Source organism: Coturnix japonica, chromosome 11 (genome assembly GCF_054131305.1).
Source record: "Coturnix japonica strain WE chromosome 11, WE-NBRP24, whole genome shotgun sequence".
Taxonomy (NCBI): domain Eukaryota; kingdom Metazoa; phylum Chordata; class Aves; order Galliformes; family Phasianidae; genus Coturnix; species Coturnix japonica.
Window position 1 is genome coordinate 23,571,494 of NC_140673.1, and position 20,282 is coordinate 23,591,775.

Here is a 20,282-nt window from a genome sequence, read left to right on the forward strand (position 1 = left end):
ACTTTTAGCTTCTACAGCTTGAGCTGGAAACATCCAACTGAAGTCATGTTCTCAGTTTTTCATATCTTAGTTCCAGCTGGGATGGTATTGTTTTCTTCAGAGGGTCTGTTATGATGCTCAGCTCTGCTTCTAGTAGAAAGAAAATGCTGATGGCACACCAACGTTTATAGTTGCAGCTAAGCAGCATTGTGCAGAGCCAAGGCTATTCACAGCAAAGGGCACAGGGAGCTGGGAGGGGACAGTTAGGACAGCTGACTTAAGGTGGCCAATGGGATATTTTATACCATACGACATCATGAAATGATTAAGTACTTCCAACTTCTGCTATGTAAATCAAAGACTCACTGCACACTATTTTATAGTTGCATTTGTTTGTTAGTATACTGTCCTCAAGTCTGTTCTCAAAAATGAACTCTCTTGGGCAACAGAAAGCAACTGATGCTCTTCCTTCTTTTCTGACAATCACCCAGATGATTCAGTTAACTCTAATAGCATTTACAGATTTGAATATTATGTTATTGTAGCATTTGCTTAGAAGTTATGCAGCAATCACAGTTCAGACAGGTTTCTTGGGACGCCTGGAAGCGTTCGAACATTTGAAACTTGGAAATAAGTGTACCTAGGCCTGGATTTTTATGAAAATCCTGGCTTACAAACTGAATAACAGCTGCTACATTCTCCCTGCCTGTGCTGCTGCCTATGAGCTGAGAGAGACTCCTTTTGTTTCAGTCCAGAACATCTGGGCTTTTTTCATCTTTGGTGACAATCTGTGAAACATCAAATGATAAAAAATGAGCAAAATAAGGTTCTACCATTAAAACGTAAAATCACACTATAATCTCATTAAGGATCCCCATAAAAATCCCACTCTTTTAAGGTACAAAACAACAAAAAAGGTACTTAGAAAGTCTCTTAACTAACTGTGAAAGTAAGATGGTTAATAGCTATGGAAGATGGTAAGAGCAGGTAAGTGTGCAGTGAGACTGATCTGGTGTACTTTCCAAACCTCCAGTAACTTGCAGATCAGAAATTACCTGAGCCAGAGTGTTTAATTGGTGTGAGAGGTTTCTCGTCTAGACATCTGATGAATGTGTAGAGCACATTCCAAGCTATTACCTTTCATACCACCAGGGCTGGAAACCTGGCCAGGGTGGGCTAGAGCTTTCCGCTGATCTTTGAGGCTGTTTTTTCTCCCTGCTGATACCAATCCTGTGAAGCTGCAGGAGGTGGTGCTGTGAACCGAAGTCTCACTTTGTTTGGGGATCAGAAGTGGCTGCATTATGCTCATGGATCTGCTAGTTGGCACAGTGCTGAAGTAGTCTCCTGACAGCTGCAAAATAGCAAAATATGTATGTATGCTAGTTTTAAAAACACCGATGTCACAGTATCTATCAATTATTAAAAAAACACTCCTTCTTGAATATAAACAAAATATATAATACTCATGACTAGGAATGATATTGTTTAGGATATTAAATCAATTCTTACCTCTTCCTTGTCAAATTTGCTACTCATCAAACCCCTCTATACACAGCCAAAATTCTGTGAGCAAACAATACATCTATTGCACACTTGCAAAGCATGTTGACTACAGAAGCAAATGAGCTTATCTGAAACATATTGATAGGCCAGACACTATGAAAAGAGGTGATGCTGGGAAAGCTTTGGGAAAGGAGATTATGCTTATTTGCCTTTTTGTGCCAGTGGGCCGCATACTGAAGCTGCAGGGAAGTAAACATTCCAGTTGTGCAGCATTCCTCTATATCTTCTCTAAGTCTCTGTGGAGACCAAAGTAGAGATCACTTATTTGCAGTTGAGAAAATAGCATGGACTGCTGCATTAAATTTTAAATAAATTCTGCTCACAAGATGATAAGATGCTTAAATCAAATGCTGAGACGTTACCCGTCTGAGCAGTGCATTAGGAGCATAAAATGTGATTCAGCATGCTGTGCACTCTGAACTCCAGGACTCAGCAAAGACATTGGGCCTGCTGCTCTCAAGACTAAATTATGTTTTGTTGTAGGATTTATGACAAAGTAAAACGAAGATCACAGTGAATCATTCTGCCTGCAGAATTCCAGTATTTTTCTAATTGCTCAGTTGATTTCTAGATTTTAAGAGCTCAGTCTTCCTGCAGATGAGAAATAGCTCATTTTTCTTCAGAATAAAGTTAAGGCAAATTTCCTCATTCTTTCGGAATGAATTTATAGTATATTTAAGTTACAGACTGTTGGAAAGTGCTTTCCATATTACATTTGTGTTGCTGTTAATACCTCCATCTCTAACTGCTGAGAGACCTCAGGGGAAACACAGACATAAGGGGGAATTCCTTGCCTTCCTGTGTATAAAAGGAGTGCAGAAGGTACCCACGTGGTAAATGCAAGGGTGAAGCCTCTCCACAAGTTCAGAGATGTCTTCTTGAAGAGATGTTGAGCCCCAAAATATCAGTTTATACCTCCTGCAGCTCCAAGATAACGCTGTGGCAAACTGTCCTGCCAAACTGTAATCTAGTGTTACGAGTCCACAACAAAACGAAAGTTATGTTATTAAGTTGCTTGAATTCATAATACACTTTATATGGGCTTCTCTACAGGCCTTGTAATGGAATTTGGTCATCAAGTGAGTCACACAAATTGCCCAACTGAATATCATCACACCCCACCTCTTAATACATGTTGCAACATCCAACAAACGTTCCCCTGTCCTTTAGGAGCCAGATAGGTGAGGTAGCTGCCTTTTTGCTGGAAAATTCCCCACAAATATAGCACTACTAAACACAAAATAAATCTTAAGTTTCAGATCCATCTCTATCTTTGCTTTAAATACAAGAGAGAATCTTCATCCCTTTCTTAAGTGGTACAATATTCTGGCTGAACACATTCCACATGTTCTCTGGAAACAGCTCCAACACTGAAATAATCCCAGTGCAGCTGCAAATGTGCAACAGAAGGAAGAGCATCTGGACAAGCTTTAAGTAGAAACAGAACAGGGATCTTCAGGCCCAGGACTCAATTCCATTCAACTTGCTGTAATTTGCAGTCACTAAGAAGAGACTGAAAGGTCTGCTTAGCCCTAAGCAATGTTCTTCATCCATGACCTAGAGGAATTTATGACAAATCATTTAGATGAGAGAAAAAAATAAGATGAAAATAGACAAGATTGGGAAACGTTATTATTAATGGTTTTTATTAGCTGGGAACATATAGAAATATTGGCAATAAAGGCCCAGGATAGAATTATCTGTTTACCTCAGAAAGATAGAGAACCAGCTACTGTTTTCTTGACGTTTTAAATGATCGTTTTTTAATAAACACTTGTATTACCAACACTGACAGCATAATAAATCTATTGAGAGAATCTATTTATGATGATCCTTTCTGGCACACTTAATTTAATTATACCTTTATCAAAATGACTGCTTGTGGGGTAAAGGTGATTCTTCTCTATTTATCTTCCTCTCCCCGATCCTCTGAAACAAACATAATTCTGAAGAAATAAAACAAACGATGTTCAGGTGCTGCCATTGATTCTATTCTCAGTGTAGCTGGCATATGCACAGAGGGACCAGAAAATATCTTTACAGAACAGCAGCAGGAAACCAAAGATGACACAGAAGGCCTCTTCTACCACTTAATTGTAATTTATTAGTGCATTTGTAGCACATAAATCAAACGGAGGGTTTTTTTTCTTTTTCCTGAAGGCAAAAATAGATGACATTATTTGCTACCAGCAGGTAGAAAAAGAATCATCCACCACCAGGCTAAGATTACACCATCAGTCTTAATAACAATGACTACGTTTATCAGCAGTTGAGGCAAAGACCCCATAGGGTAAGAAACAAAATGAAACTATCAGCCCACTCCTGGAGCGGGAAAGGAAACAAAATGTCATTTGTTCTGTCCTCAAATGGCTTCCTTATGTCCTACAGAACCCCAAGCAATTGCAGCTGCTGGGAGAAGCCACTGCTGCTTTCACTGATGCTCGTCACACTCCAGACACCCTCAAGAAAAACCACAAGCCGCACAACTTCATCCCTGAGGTTCTTCAAAGATAGTTCAGCTATAATTTGGTGCAAATGTAGAATAGAAAAGTATTTTCCCCCCTCATAGCATCAGTCTTTCCTTTAATATATTCCTGGTTCTCTGGTATTTATTGTAAACGGACAGAGTCTTTCTCTTTCCTAGAAACCATAAACTGTAATGGCCAAAAAAACAGATGCAATTTATTTGACAAGCTTGGGCAAAGGAAAAGGAAAAAGAAGAAATAAAAAAAGTAGAGTGGAAGTTGAAAAGTCCCGGAAAACACAGAGAGGATCAGGCATAGCTGAGGTTTTGACCTTCATTCCTGCTGGGACAGCCTGAGAACTCCAGAGACTGGTTTATGGGCTAAATATTGCAGCTGGGACACCACAGCAAAATGACTGTTATGGTTTTGCAATTTGGTTGGTGTTGGTATTCCACATCAGAACACCATGCTAATAATGGGAGTAAAGGGGACAAGTTTTTTTTCTGTGGACTGCCTCAAATGGGCACGTGGGTAGGGGCACCAGAAGGGAAGTGAGGAAGGGGACGGGGTTGCTGGCCCGGCTCCCTGCGAGGAGACGACGTAGTCAGAGCTTCCTGCCTTCCACAGCTCCATCGGTGAGATTGGGGACTTGGTATTCTCTTTGTTGAAACTCTCTTGTTGTTGTTTAGCGTTGTTAGGTTATTAAAATGCCATTCGTTCTCAGATCACCTTTTTTCTCCTTCATTTTTTGTTAGAACTAATCGCAATCTCCCCTCTCCCGAAACGCACGTGGCCGGGCCGGGCTGCGCCGCGCTGTGCCGATAGAGAAAAGGGGGGGGGGCTTTTGTTCCTGCTGCCCCGGGTTTGTTCCCACTCTCCCGGAGTGAGCTCTAGAGAGAACTCCGTGACAATGTGCTGCTCGCTTTGCGGATTGCACGCGTTGTCAAGTCACAAATTGAGACAATAACGGCGTATAGGTTTGACCAGCTTTTATTACTTAGTGCAGCACAGATGGAGCAGAGCAGCAAACCCGGCGTTTGTGAGCACGCGGGTTATTATCCCATAATGTCGGTGTTTCAAGGGGTTTTCCTGCAATCTGATGAACAGCGCCTGGGAGCAGTTCTGTAGGAGCTCCGTGGAGCAGAGACACATCCAGGGCAGTCACTGCAGCTGTGCTTTGCACCACAGAGCTGTGCCCGGGGCTCGAAGTTCTGCAGTGCTTAGTGAACTGTTCAGCTTTTGGCTTGCCTTCCAAGTGGGGTTTCCACACTGCCCCCAAAGGATTTTGAGGTGAATTGTGTCAGTTTCCCTAATGGAGCCAGCGCTGAAAGGCACCTGGATGTGGCTCTGGCCACAGCTCCTCCTTGCTGACAGGTTCACGGCACCACCCAAAACATGAGGTGTCACCCAAAACGTGAGCGTGTCCTGCCCAGCTGTGTCACAGTCTCCTTTGTGACATCACAATCCGGGCTGACATCAGTCTCTGTGGAATCGGGTGGGCAGCCTCCCCCAGCACAGATACGCAGGGCAGCCGCTCTGTGCAGGTGGTGACCTCTGGAGCTCTGCTCTTGGTCGCAGCCAATTTGTGGGGTGTCATTGTTTTCCTTGGGAGAGAAGAGCATGAAGCTCAGCACAACTCTCTCCCTTACTGTGGCTTTGGCCATATTTTCTTATCTCAGAGACAGCCTTGGCCATTCCAGCTTTCAGGGCCAGGTCTCTGGCAGCAAGAAGAAGCCGGCCATCCCTGAGAAGCAGCTTCCTGTGGAGACCCGGGTCCAGGCGTCCAACTGGGCCTGTCGGCTTGGCCTTCTTCCCTGCCCAAAATGGGTCAGGTACAGGGTCAGCAGAGTCGACATTGTGAAGGTCTCAAAGCAACAGGCCAAGGGCACGGAACAGGAAGCCTTCAAGGGGCCAAACTGGCGTGGCTTTTCAATGGACACTATCAAGATCTGGAAGAGTGTCAGCAAGATGGTCCTTCATCAGGAGCAGCAGCCTGTCTCCACCAAGAAGCAGGCTATGGACTGCTCCTGTAGGCTGGGCCTTTTCTCCTGCCTGAAATGCATCCAGTACCGGATCAGCTCAGCTGTTGTTACAGAAGACCCAAAGCAGCAGCCGCTGGAGATGACTCAGAAGACCTTCAAGGGGCCCTGGTGGCTTCCCAGGATCCAGGAAAGAGTCGCCAAGATGCTCTTCCCTGCGAAGAAACGGCCTGTCGACGCTGAACACCAGGTGACCAAAGGGCCCGGTTGGCCCGGCCGTTCTGATTATCCCAGATGGGTCCGGCACAGGGTCAGCAGAGTCGACACTGTGAAGGTCTCAAAGCAAGAAGCCAAGGGCATGGAACAGGAGGCCTTCAAGGGACAATACTGGCATGGCATTTCAGTGCGCTTTATCAAGACCTGGAAGAGTGTCAGCAAGATGGTCCTTGGTCAGGAGCAGCAGCCTGTCTCCACCAAGAAGCAGGCTATGGACTGCTCCTGTAGGCTGGGCGTTTTCTCCTGCCTGAAATGCATCCATTACCGGATCAGCTCAGCTGTTGTTACAGAAGGCCCAAAGCAGCAGCCGCTGGAGATGACTCAGAAGACCTTCAAGGGGCCCTGGTGGCTTCCCAGGATCCGGGAATGGGTCAGCAAGACGGACGTCCATGAGAAGAAACTGCCTGTCAATGCTGAGCACCAGGAGTCGAGCTGGTCCCGTTGGCTTGGCCTTTCCGCTTTTCCCAGATGGGTCCGGTACTGGGTCAGCAGAATCATCAGCTCAGAGGGCATGGATCAGTTCTTCAGCTTGTCCTTCCACCTGGACCAAGTCTCGGACTACATTGCCAAAGGCGCATTAGTCCGACTCTTCTTAGAGGGCTTGTTCTTCATCTTCATTTGGCACCTGCTGAAGGTTGCTTGCTGCCTCTGGAGATGGGTGGAAAGTCCTTGAGAACAGGTGAGTAATTGGGATGTATCACATAGAAGGGGGCTGCTGGTGGGGAGCAGGGAACCACAGAGACCTTGTCTGTGCAAGCTTCCAAGGAGAGCACGCTCCCTGCGGCCCATTACCTCTCCCCAGGGGACTGGCTCATCCACAGGGTGACACAGGGGGATAATGGCCCTCCCTGAGAGGGATCATCACTGGACACTTTGTCCCAGAGCTCCACTTTAGAGGCTGCTTTCCCCACCACAGTGCGGGCAGAGCACAAATCAAGGCTTTGACTCTGAACCCTGGGGTCTGTCTGTAGGATTTTAAGGACGAGAGGCCTTTTGTAGCCTGGTGCAGTGAGCACACCCCAATTTCACCTCTTTTCCTTCCCAGCAGCAGCAGCAGCAGCAGCAGCAGCAGCAGCAGCAGCAGCAGCAGCATCACTCCGCGCCCCGCCGCAACCATCCCCGCCCGCGGTGCGCGGCGTGAGCTGAGCGGCACCCGCCGGGATCCCCTCGGGGCAAACATCGCACCGTCAGCCCCAGCACAGCGGGCAGGACCAGCACTGCACTGCGCCGCGGCTCCGCTGCCGCCCGGGCGTTGAGAGCGGCTCCGCCTCCGTGGCCGCCTCAGGTGCCGGCGGGGGGCGGCTCCCGCCACGCGAGCACCGGCCTCGGGACCCGAGCAGGCTCAGCACAGCTCGGCTCGGCTCGGCTCAGGTCAGCACGGCTCAGCACAGCACAGCACAGCACAGCACAGCACAGCACAGCACAGCGCTGCCTCCGCCTCCGTCCGCCGTCCCAGGTAGGAGCTCCGTCGGGTGGGCGGTGGGACGGCTGTGCAGGGCAGCGCTGTGCTTGTGCTGACGAGCCTCGGGGTCAGTTTGGGGCTCGCAGAGCCGAGCTGTTCCCGTGCTGTTTTACTTCCTTCCCGAGCTGAAAACGTCATTGCTCGTCCAGCTGCCATGGGCTGTGGCGGTGCTTTGGCCGTCGGGCTGCGGTGCCATTCGCAAAGTTCCATCTCGCTGCTCGGAGCTGCTCTTTGCTGTTATTGACACCTGGAGGTGGTGGTGCTGCGCGTGGTTCCTGAGCCCGGGCTGCCAGCGCCGTGCAGCCGGGCGGGTTTGTACCACGGGTCGGGAGGCAGGAGCACGCGCTGCCACCGAAACAAACCTCCGTGCCCTTATGGCACAATGTGCTGCTCGCTTTGCGGGTTGCACGCGTTGTCAAGTCACAAATTGAGACAATAACGGCGTATAGGTTTGACCAGCTTTTATTACTTAGTGCAGCACAGATGGAGCAGAGCAGCAAACCCGGCGTTTGTGAGCACGCGGGTTATTATCCCATAATGTCGGTGTTTCAAGGGGTTTTCCTGCAATCTGATGAACAGCGCCTGGGAGCAGTTCTGTAGGAGCTCCGTGGAGCAGAGACACATCCAGGGCAGTCACTGCAGCTGTGCTTTGCACCACAGAGCTGTGCCCGGGGCTCGAAGTTCTGCAGTGCTTAGTGAACTGTTCAGCTTTTGGCTTGCCTTCCAAGTGGGGTTTCCACACTGCCCCCAAAGGATTTTGAGGTGTCAGCTCCTTGCTGACAGGTTCACGGCACCACCCAAAACATGAGGTGTCACCCAAAACGTGAGCGTGTCCTGCCCAGCTGTGTCACAGTCTCCTTTGTGACATCACAATCCGGGCTGACATCAGTCTCTGTGGAATCGGGTGGGCAGCCTCCCCCAGCACAGATACGCAGGGCAGCCGCTCTGTGCTGGTGGTGACCTCTGGAGCTCTGCAACAACAGCCAAGTTGTGTGCTGCCATTGTTCCTTGGGAGAGAAGAGCATGAAGCTCAGCACAGCTCTCTCCCTGATTGTGACTTTGGCCATATTTTCCTACCTCAGAGACAGCCTTGGCCTTTCCAGCTTTCAGGGCCAGGTCTCTGGCAGCAAGAAGAAGCCGGCCATCCCTGAGCAGCAGCTTCCTGTGGAGACCCGGGTCCAGGCGTCCAACTGGGCCTGTCGGCTTGGCCTTCTTCCCTGCCCGACATGGGTCAGGTACAGGGTCAGCAGAGTCGACATTGTGAAGGTCTCAAAGCAACAGGCCAAGGACACAGAACAGGAAGCCTTCAAGGAGCCAGGCTGGCGTGGCTTTTCAATGTACACCATCAGGATCTGGAAGAGTGTCAGCAAGATGGTCCTTGGTCAGAAGCAGCAGCCTGTCTCCACCAAGAAGCAGGCTATGGACTGCACCTGTATGCTGGGCCTTCCTGCTTATCCCAGATGGGTCCGGCACAGGGTCAGCAGAGTCGTCACTGGAAAGATCCCAAAGCAAGAAGACAAGGGCACGGAACAGGAGGCCTTCAAGGGGCCATGTTGGCGTGGCATTTCAGTGCGCCCTATCAAGACCTGGAAGAGTGTCAGCAAGATGGTCCTTGGTCAGGAGCAGCAGCCTGTCTCCACCAAGAAGCAGGCTATGGACTGCTCCTGCAGGCTGGGCCTTTTCTCCTGCCTGAAATGCATCCAGTACCGGATCAGCTCAGCTGTTGTTACAGAAGGCCCAAAGCAGCAGCCCCTGGGGATGACTCAGAAGACCTTCAAGGGGCCCTGGTGGCTTCCCAGGATCCGGGAATGGGTCAGCAAGACGGACGTCCATGAGAAGAAACTGCCTGTCGACGCTGAGCACCAGGAGTCCAGCTGGTCCCGTTGGTTTGGCCTTTCCGCTTTTCCCAGATGGGTCCGGTACTGGGTCAGCAGAATCATCAGTTCAGAGCGCATGGATCAGTTCTTCAGCTCGGCCTTCCCCCTGGACCAAGTCTGCAACTACTTTGCCCAAGGCGCATTAGTCCGGCTCTTTTTAGAGGTCTTGTTCATCGTCTTCATTTGCTACCTGCTGAAGGTTGCTCAGGGCCTCAGGATATAAGAGAGTTTTGTCATGTCCCTGAAATTGAGGATGCTGAGCAGGAAATGGGAGAGGCGTGGTTCCAGACAGGGAGGAAAACATGCCCTGAGGAAATCCATCTAACAGCCTCTGCCTGGTGCCTTGCACATTGTAATTATGAATATAGAGATCTGATAGAACAGGGACAACAGCCACAGGTTCTTGAGTTTTGTTCCACATCCAGCAAATTCTTAGCAGACTTTTTAAAGCTTTTGTTCTCAAATTTAATCACCTAGTAACAAATCTTATTGCTCATTGGCATATTATATATTCATTCATATGTACAACTTAATCATTGTGTGCAAATTCCAGACTAAATCCACTACAAAAATCTAATTGTGATGATTACGGAATCCAATAATAAAGCAGTTTTTGCCATAAAACAAAATTCTGTGTTTACACTGACTTTTTTGTTCTAGATGTAGCAATTAAATTGTTTGAATGATGCTTCAAAAATAAGGTTCCTTGCAACCATTGCTGGTGCTGAAGTGAGAGACAGAGGCAGCTCCAGAGAACAACTACTGCAGAGGAGAGGGCTGTGAGAACACAGAGCCAGAAACAAGCAAAATGTGGGGTAGTCTGGGCTACCAGGTGCCCCTTTGTGAGCCAGGTGGGGCACTTATCAATTGTGTGGGTCATGAGAAGGGATTTGTCCTCGCTGGTTCTAAATTGCTACCTAGAATAGGTGACAGCAGCTTATTTCTAGAAAGTGAGTTTACCTGGGTGTTACAGCACACTGCTGTACTGTTGGACGTGGCCCTGGGCATCCTGATCTAGTAAAGGTGTATGTTTGGTGGCCCTGCCAGGCAAGGGGGGGTTGGAATTACATGATCCTTGAGGTCCCTTCCAACCCGGGTCATTCAGCCGGGCGGGTTTGTACCACGGGTCGGGAGGCAGGAGCACGCGCTGCCACCGAAACAAACCTCCGTGCCCTTATGGCACAATGTGCTGCTCGCTTTGCGGATTGCACGCGTTGTCAAGTCAGAAAATGAGACAATAGCGGCTTTTTGGTTTGACCAGCTTTTATTACTTAGTGCAGCACAGATGGAGCAGGGCAGCAAACCCGGCGTTTGTCAGCACGCGGGTTATTGTCCCATAATGTCGGTGTTTCAAGGGGTTTTCCTGCAATCTGATGAACAGCGCCTGGGAGCAGTTCTGTAGGAGCTCCGTGGAGCAGAGACACATCCAGGGCAGTCACTGCAGCTGTGCTTTGCACCACAGAGCTGTGCCCGGGGCTCGAAGTTCTGCAGTGCTTAGTGAACTGTTCAGCTTTTGGCTTGCCTTCCAAGTGGGGTTTCCACACTGCCCCCAAAGGATTTTGAGGTGAATTGTGTCAGTTTCCCTAATGGAGCCAGCGCTGAAAGGCACCTGGATGTGGCTCTGGCCACAGCTCCTCCTTGCTGACAGGTTCACGGCACCACCCAAAAGATGAGGTGTCACCCAAAACGTGAGCGTGTCCTGCCCAGCTGTGTCACAGTCTCCTTTGTGACATCACAATCCGGGCTGACATCAGTCTCTGTGGAATCGGGTGGGCAGCCTCCCCCAGCACAGATACGCAGGGCAGCCGCTCTGTGCAGGTGGTGACCTCTGGAGCTCTGCTCTTGGTCGCAGCCAATTTGTGGGGTGTCATTGTTTTCCTTGGGGGAGAAGAGCATGAAGCTCAGCACAACTCTCTCCCTTACTGTGGCTTTGGCCATATTTTCTTATCTCAGAGACAGCCTTGGCCATTCCAGCTTTCAGGGCCAGGTCTCTGGCAGCAAGAAGAAGCCGGCCATCCCTGAGAAGCAGCTTCCTGTGGAGACCCGGGTCCAGGCGTCCAACTGGGCCTGTCGGCTTGGCCTTCTTCCCTGCCCAAAATGGGTCAGGTACAGGGTCAGCAGAGTCGACATTGTGAAGGTCTCAAAGCAACAGGCCAAGGGCACGGAACAGGAAGCCTTCAAGGGGCCAAACTGGCGTGGCTTTTCAATGGACACTATCAAGATCTGGAAGAGTGTCAGCAAGATGGTCCTTCATCAGGAGCAGCAGCCTGTCTCCACCAAGAAGCAGGCTATGGACTGCTCCTGTAGGCTGGGCCTTTTCTCCTGCCTGAAATGCATCCATTACCGGATCAGCTCAGCTGTTGTTACAGAAGACCCAAAGCAGCAGCCGCTGGAGATGACTCAGAAGACCTTCAAGGGGCCCTGGTGGCTTCCCAGGATCCAGGAAAGAGTCGCCAAGATGCTCTTCCCTGCGAAGAAACGGCCTGTCGACGCTGAACACCAGGTGACCAAAGGGCCCGGTTGGCCCGGCCGTTCTGATTATCCCAGATGGGTCCGGCACAGGGTCAGCAGAGTCGACACTGTGAAGGTCTCAAAGCAAGAAGCCAAGGGCATGGAACAGGAGGCCTTCAAGGGACAATACTGGCATGGCATTTCAGTGCGCTTTATCAAGACCTGGAAGAGTGTCAGCAAGATGGTCCTTGGTCAGGAGCAGCAGCCTGTCTCCACCAAGAAGCAGGCTATGGACTGCTCCTGTAGGCTGGGCGTTTTTTCCTGCCTGAAATGCATCCAGTACCGGATCAGCTCAGCTGTTGTTACAGAAGGCCCAAAGCAGCAGCCGCTGGAGATGACTCAGAAGACCTTCAAGGGGCCCTGGTGGCTTCCCAGGATCCGGGAATGGGTCAGCAAGACGGACGTCCATGAGAAGAAACTGCCTGTCAATGCTGAGCACCAGGAGTCGAGCTGGTCCCGTTGGCTTGGCCTTTCCGCTTTTCCCAGATGGGTCCGGTACTGGGTCAGCAGAATCATCAGCTCAGAGGGCATGGATCAGTTCTTCAGCTTGTCCTTCCTCCTGGACCAAGTCTCGGACTACATTGCCAAAGGCGCATTAGTCCGACTCTTCTTAGAGGGCTTGTTCTTCATCTTCATTTGGCCCCTGCTGAAGATTGCTTGGTGCCTCTGGAGATGTGTGGAATTCCTTGAGAACAGGTGAGTAATTGGGATGTATCACATAGAAGGGGGCTGCTGGTGGGGAGCAGGGAACCACAGAGACCTTGTCTGTGCAAGCTTCCAAGGAGAGCACGCTCCCTGCGGCCCATTACCTCTCCCCAGGGGACTGGCTCATCCACAGGGTGACACAGGGGGATAATGGCCCTCCCTGAGAGGGATCATCACTGGACACTTTGTCCCAGAGCTCCACTTTAGAGGCTGCTTTCCCCACCACAGTGCGGGCAGAGCACAAATCAAGGCTTTGACTCTGAACCCTGGGGTCTGTCTGTAGGATTTTAAGGACGAGAGGCCTTTTGTAGCCTGGTGCAGTGAGCACACCCCAATTTCACCTCTTTTCCTTCCCAGCAGCAGCAGCAGCAGCAGCAGCAGCATCACTCCGCGCCCCGCCGCAACCATCCCCGCCCGCGGTGCGCGGCGTGAGCTGAGCGGCACCCGCCGGGATCCCCTCGGGGCAAACATCGCACCGTCAGCCCCAGCACAGCGGGCAGGACCAGCACTGCACTGCGCCGCGGCTCCGCTGCCGCCCGGGCGTTGAGAGCGGCTCCGCCTCCGTGGCCGCCTCAGGTGCCGGCGGGGGGCGGCTCCCGCCACGCGAGCACCGGCCTCGGGACCCGAGCAGGCTCAGCACAGCTCGGCTCGGCTCGGCTCGGCTCAGCACGGCTCAGCACAGCACAGCACAGCACAGCACAGCGCTGCCTCCGCCTCTGTCCGCCGTCCCAGGTAGGAGCTCCGTCGGGTGGGCGGTGGGACGGCTGTGCAGGGCAGCGCTGTGCTTGTGCTGACGAGCCTCGGGGTCAGTTTGGGGCTCGCAGAGCCGAGCTGTTCCCGTGCTGTTTTACTTCCTTCCCGAGCTGAAAACGTCATTGCTCGTCCAGCTGCCATGGGCTGTGGCGGTGCTTTGGCCGTCGGGCTGCGGTGCCATTCGCAAAGTTCCATCTCGCTGCTCGGAGCTGCTCTTTGCTGTTATTGACACCTGGAGGTGGTGGTGGTGCGCGTGGTTCCTGAGCCCGGGCTGCCAGCGCCGTGCAGCCGGGCGGGTTTGTACCACGGGTCGGGAGGCAGGAGCACGCGCTGCCACCGAAACAAACCTCCGTGCCCTTATGGCACAATGTGCTGCTCGCTTTGCGGGTTGCACGCGTTGTCAAGTCACAAATTGAGACAATAACGGCGTATAGGTTTGACCAGCTTTTATTACTTAGTGCAGCACAGATGGAGCAGAGCAGCAAACCCGGCGTTTGTGAGCACGCGGGTTATTATCCCATAATGTCGGTGTTTCAAGGGGTTTTCCTGCAATCTGATGAACAGCGCCTGGGAGCAGTTCTGTAGGAGCTCCGTGGAGCAGAGACACATCCAGGGCAGTCACTGCAGCTGTGCTTTGCACCACAGAGCTGTGCCCGGGGCTCGAAGTTCTGCAGTGCTTAGTGAACTGTTCAGCTTTTGGCTTGCCTTCCAAGTGGGGTTTCCACACTGCCCCCAAAGGATTTTGAGGTGTCAGCTCCTTGCTGACAGGTTCACGGCACCACCCAAAACATGAGGTGTCACCCAAAACGTGAGCGTGTCCTGCCCAGCTGTGTCACAGTCTCCTTTGTGACATCACAATCCGGGCTGACATCAGTCTCTGTGGAATCGGGTGGGCAGCCTCCCCCAGCACAGATACGCAGGGCAGCCGCTCTGTGCTGGTGGTGACCTCTGGAGCTCTGCAACAACAGCCAAGTTGTGTGCTGCCATTGTTCCTTGGGAGAGAAGAGCATGAAGCTCAGCACAACTCTCTCCCTTACTGTGGCTTTGGCCATATTTTCTTATCTCAGAGACAGCCTTGGCCATTCCAGCTTTCAGGGCCAGGTCTCTGGCAGCAAGAAGAAGCCGGCCATCCCTGAGAAGCAGCTTCCTGTGGAGACCCGGGTCCAGGCGTCCAACTGGGCCTGTCGGCTTGGCCTTCTTCCCTGCCCGACATGGGTCAGGTACAGGGTCAGCAGAGTCGACATTGTGAAGGTCTCAAAGCAACAGGCCAAGGACACAGAACAGGAAGCCTTCAAGGAGCCAGGCTGGCGTGGCTTTTCAATGTACACCATCAGGATCTGGAAGAGTGTCAGCAAGATGGTCCTTGGTCAGAAGCAGCAGCCTGTCTCCACCGAGAAGCAGGCTATGGACTGCACCTGTATGCTGGGCCTTCCTGCTTATCCCAGATGGGTCCGGCACAGGGTCAGCAGAGTCGTCACTGGAAAGATCCCAAAGCAAGAAGCCAAGGGCACGGAACAGGAGGCCTTCAAGGGGCCATGTTGGCGTGGCATTTCAGTGCGCCCTATCAAGACCTGGAAGAGTGTCAGCAAGATGGTCCTTGGTCAGGAGCAGCAGCCTGTCTCCACCAAGAAGCAGGCTATGGACTGCTCCTGCAGGCTGGGCCTTTTCTCCTGCCTGAAATGCATCCAGTACCGGATCAGCTCAGCTGTTGTTACAGAAGGCCCAAAGCAGCAGCCCCTGGGGATGACTCAGAAGACCTTCAAGGGGCCCTGGTGGCTTCCCAGGATCCGGGAATGGGTCAGCAAGACGGACGTCCATGAGAAGAAACTGCCTGTCAATGCTGAGCACCAGGAGTCCAGCTGGTCCCGTTGGCTTGGCCTTTCCGCTTTTCCCAGATGGGTCTGGTACTGGGTCAGCAGAATCATCAGTTCAGAGCGCATGGATCAGTTCTTCAGCTCGGCCTTCCCCCTGGACCAAGTCTGCAACTACTTTGCCCAAGGCGCATTAGTCCGGCTCTTTTTAGAGGTCTTGTTCATCGTCTTCATTTGCTACCTGCTGAAGGTTGCTCAGGGCCTCAGGATATAAGAGAGTTTTGTCATGTCCCTGAAATTGAAGATGCTGAGCAGGAAATGGGAGAGGCGTGGTTCCAGACAGGGAGGAAAACATGCCCTGAGGAAATCCATCTAACAGCCTCTGCCTGGTGCCTTGCACATTGTAATTATGAATATAGAGATCTGATAGAACAGGGACAACAGCCACAGGTTCTTGAGTTTTGTTCCACATCCAGCAAATTCTTAGCAGACTTTTTAAAGCTTTTGTTCTCAAATTTAATCACCTAGTAACAAATCTTATTGCTCATTGGCATATTATATATTCATTCATATGTACAACTTAATCATTGTGTGCAAATTCCAGACTAAATCCACTACAAAAATCTAATTGTGATGATTACGGAATCCAATAATAAAGCAGTTTTTGCCATAAAACAAAATTCTGTGTTTACACTGACTTTTTTGTTCTAGATGTAGCAATTAAATTGTTTGAATGATGCTTCAAAAATAAGGTTCCTTGCAACCATTGCTGGTGCTGAAGTGAGAGACAGAGGCAGCTCCAGAGAACAACTACTGCAGAGGAGAGGGCTGTGAGAACACAGAGCCAGAAACAAGCAAAATGTGGGGTAGTCTGGGCTACCAGGTGCCCCTTTGTGAGCCAGGTGGGGCACTTATCAATTGTGTGGGTCATGAGAAGGGATTTGTCCTCGCTGGTTCTAAATTGCTACCTAGAATTATTATACCAGAAATAGGCAACCTGTCTTCTCAAAAGTGATTTGGAGCCTGTACTGGAAACATGGAGTACAGCTGAGGAAGGTATCCAGTACCTGAGAGAAATGGCTGTGGCAGAAATGCTGTTCGATCCCACGTTTGTCCCTGGGGACCCAGAGGATTACCATGACCCAGAAAAGGTGAGCTGTACTCCGGAAATATGCAAGAAACTCATACGGTCAGCACCAGGGAAGTATTCCAGTATACTATTGACGAACTCTAACAGGTATGATGAGCTGGATAGAAGACCTGCAATTTTTGAGCTCATCCTTTCACTGCAAAATTATCGAATACACACTACTGCCACACCGTACCACCATCGCAGCCATCTGTCAAATGGTGGATAGAATGGACTGAATGGAGAGAAAACAAGACAACATGCAGAAGAGCTGGTCTGCGGCAAGGAACCACAGTGAACCTGTGGCAGTCTCAGCTGTCAGACGCAAACGCACACCTGTCCGAGTGAAGGACCGCAGTGAGCCTATGTCACGTGGTGCCATGTGGAACTACCTGCGTGACCATGGAGAGGATATGAGGAAGTGGCATGACGAACCCAACTTTGTACTGCGAGCACGGGTAAGAAAATTACAAAAGAGGTCAGCCACTACTGAGGTTGCCTCTACCGCTTCAGACAACCAATAGAGGGGCCCTGCCCTCAGCCAGGGGGGGGAGAGGGATAATAGAGTGTATTGGACGGTGTGGATTCGGTGGCCTGGCACATCAGAACCACAAAAATATAAAGCACTGGTGGATACCGGTGCACAGTGCACTCTGATACCCTCAGGCTTCGAAGGGACAGAACGGATACATATACATGGGGTGACTGGGGGTTCGCAGGAACTATCTGTGTTGGAGGCCGAGATAAGCCTCACTGGTAGAGACTGGCAGAGACATCGTATAGTGACTGGCCAGGGGGCTCCTTGCATACTTGGAATAGATTACCTAAGAAGGAGACATTTCAAGGACCCCAAAGGATACAGATGGGCTTTTGGAATAGCTGCTATAGAAACAGACAACATTAAGCAGCTGTCTGATTTGCCTGGCCTATCAGGGGACCCGTCTGCTGTGGGGTTACTGCGGGTGGAAGAACAACGGGTGCCAATTGCCACGAGAACAGTACACAGACGACAGTACCGTACTAATAGGGATTCCTTGCTCCCCATCCATAAGCTCATTCAACAACTAGAAAGTCAGGGAGTAATTAGTAAGACCCATTCACCTTTCAATAGCCCCATATGGCCAGTGCGCAAAGCCAGTGGAGAATGGAGGCTGACAGTGGACTATCGTGGCCTTAATGAGGTCACACCCCCATTGAGTGCTGCAGTGCCAGACATGTTGGAACTCCAGTATGAACTGGAATCGAAAGAGGCAAAATGGTATGCCACCACTGATATTGCCAATGCATTCTTCTCTGTCCCTTTGGCCACAGAGTGTAGGCCACAGTTTGCCTTTACTTGGAGGGGTGTTCAGTACACTTGGAATCGTTTGCCCCAGGGGTGGAAACACAGCCCGACCATCTGCCATGGGCTGATCCAAGCCACGTTGGAACAGGGCGGTGCTCCAGAGCACCTGCAGTATATAGATGATATCGTTGTGTGGGGTGATACAGCGACGGAGGTTTTTAAAAAAGGAGAACGGATAATCCAGATCCTCCTGTCTGCTGGTTTCGCTATTAAGCGAGACAAAGTGAAGGGCCCTGCCCAAGAAATCCAGTTTCTAGGGGTGAAATGTTAAGATGGGCATCGCCACATCCCAACTGACGTGATCAACAAAATTACTGCAATGTCTGCGCCCACTGACAAAAAAGAGACACAGTCCTTCCTGGGTGTGGTAGGCTTCTGGAGGATGCACATCCCAAATTATAGCCTCATTGTGAGCCCCCTCTATCAGGTGACCCGAAAGAAGAATAGCTTCGCGTGGGGCCCTGAACAGCAGCAGGCCTTTGAGCAAATCAAGCAAGAGATAGCCCATGCTGTGGCCCTGGGGCCAGTACGGATGGGACAGGATGTGAAGAACATCCTTTACATGGCTGCTGGGGAGAAAGGTCCCACTTGGAGCTTGTGGCAGAGAACCTCAGATGAGACCCGAGGCCGACCCCTAGGATTCTGGAGTAGAGCATACAGGGGGTCGGAAGAGGGCTACACTCCAACTGAGAAGGAGATCCTAGCGGCATATGAAGGGGTCCGGGCTGCCTCTGAGGTAATTGGCACCCAAATACAGCTTCTCCTGGCACCTCGACTTCCAGTGCTGAATTGGATGTTTAAAGGGCAGGTTCCCTCCACTCACCATGCCACAGACGCCACATGGAGTAAGTGGGTTGCACTAATCACACAGCGGGCCCAGGTGGGGAACCTCAGCCGTCCAGGGATCCTAGAAGTGATCATGGACTGGCCCGAAGGTAAAAAGTTTGAAGCACCACCAGCAGAAGAGGTGTCACGCGCCAAAGAGGCTCCCCCGTACAATGAACTTCCGGAAAACGAAAAGAAGTTCGCCCTGTTCACTGATGGATCGTGCCGCATTGTTGGGAAACATCGCAGATGGAAGGCTGCAGTGTGGAGCCCCACACGACAAGTTGCAGAGGCCACGGAAGGAAGAGGAGAATCGAGTCAATTTGCGGAGGTAAAGGCTGTCCAGCTGGCCCTAGACATTGCTGAGCGGGAGAAATGGCCAGTGCTTTACCTCTATACTGACTCATGGATGGTGGCCAATGCCTTATGGGGGTGGTTGCAGCAATGGGAGCAAAACAACTGGCAGCGGAAAGGTAAACCTGTTTGGGCCGCTGAACTATGGAAGAACATTGCTGCCCGAATAAAGAACATGGTCCTAAAGGTGCGTCACGTAGATGCCCACGTGCCCAAGAGTCGAGCGACAGAGGAGCAACAAAATAACCACCAGGTAGATCGAGCTGCCAGAATTGAGGTGGCTGAGATAGACCTGGACTGGCAGAATAAGGGAGAGTTATTCCTAGCTCGGTGGGCCCATGAGACTTCAGGCCATCAAGGCAGAGATGGAACACATAAGTGGGCTAGAGACCGAGGGGTGGACATAACTATGGACGCTATTGCGCAGATCATCCATGATTGTGACACCTGTGCCATGATCAAACAGGCCAAGAGGATGAGACCTCTCTGGGGGGAAGGGCGATGGGAAAAGTATAAATATGGGGAGGCATGGCAGATTGATTATATCACCCTGCCAAAGACTCGTAATGGTAAGCACTATGTACTCACCATGGTGGAGGTAACCACCGGGTGGCTTGAGACATATGCGGTGCCCCATGCCACTGCCAGAAACACCATATTAGGCCTAGAGACACAAATCCTGTGGTGACATGGCATCCCAGAGAGGATCGAATCAGACAATGGGACTCATTTCAAAAATTCACTGGTGAGCACCTGGGCCAAAGAACATGGCATTGAATGGATCTATCACATCCCCTATCACGCACCAGCTGCTGGTAAGATCGAGCGCCACAACGGTTTGCTGAAAACCACGCTGAAAGCAATGGGTGGTGGAACATTTAAGAACTGGGAGAAACATCTAGCAGAAGCCACCTGGCTGGTAAACACCCGAGGATCAGCCAACCGAGACGGCCCTACACAGTCCAACTCCCTGCGTACCGTGGAGGGAGACAAGGTTCCTGTGGTGCATGTAAAGAATATGCTGGGAAAAGCAGTTTGGGTCCTCCCAGCCTCTGGAAAGGGGAGGCCCCTCCGTGGAACTGTCTTTGCACAGGGACCTGGGTGCACCTGGTGGGTGATGCAGAAGGATGGGGATGTTCAGTGTGTGCCACAGGGAAATTTGATGCTGGGGGAGTGCAGCCTGTGATTCCATGTGTGTGTATATATATATATATCTGTATGTACATATGTAATGCATGTTAACTACTG

General features: G+C 51.0%; 1 protein-coding gene across 1 annotated transcript in view; it reads right to left on the reverse strand.

Annotated features, from left to right (window-relative positions):
• Positions 1 to 1,280: 1,280 nt before the first annotated feature.
• Positions 1,281 to 20,282, reverse strand: part of NRDC (nardilysin convertase) — a 90,680-nt gene continuing 71,678 nt past the window's right edge. Inside the window, exon 32 of the mRNA XM_085511701.1 lies at positions 1,281 to 1,330. Within this exon, the coding sequence (XP_085367827.1) occupies positions 1,296 to 1,330 (35 nt within the window). The 3' untranslated portion in view covers positions 1,281 to 1,295. The remainder of the gene's footprint in view (positions 1,331 to 20,282) is intronic.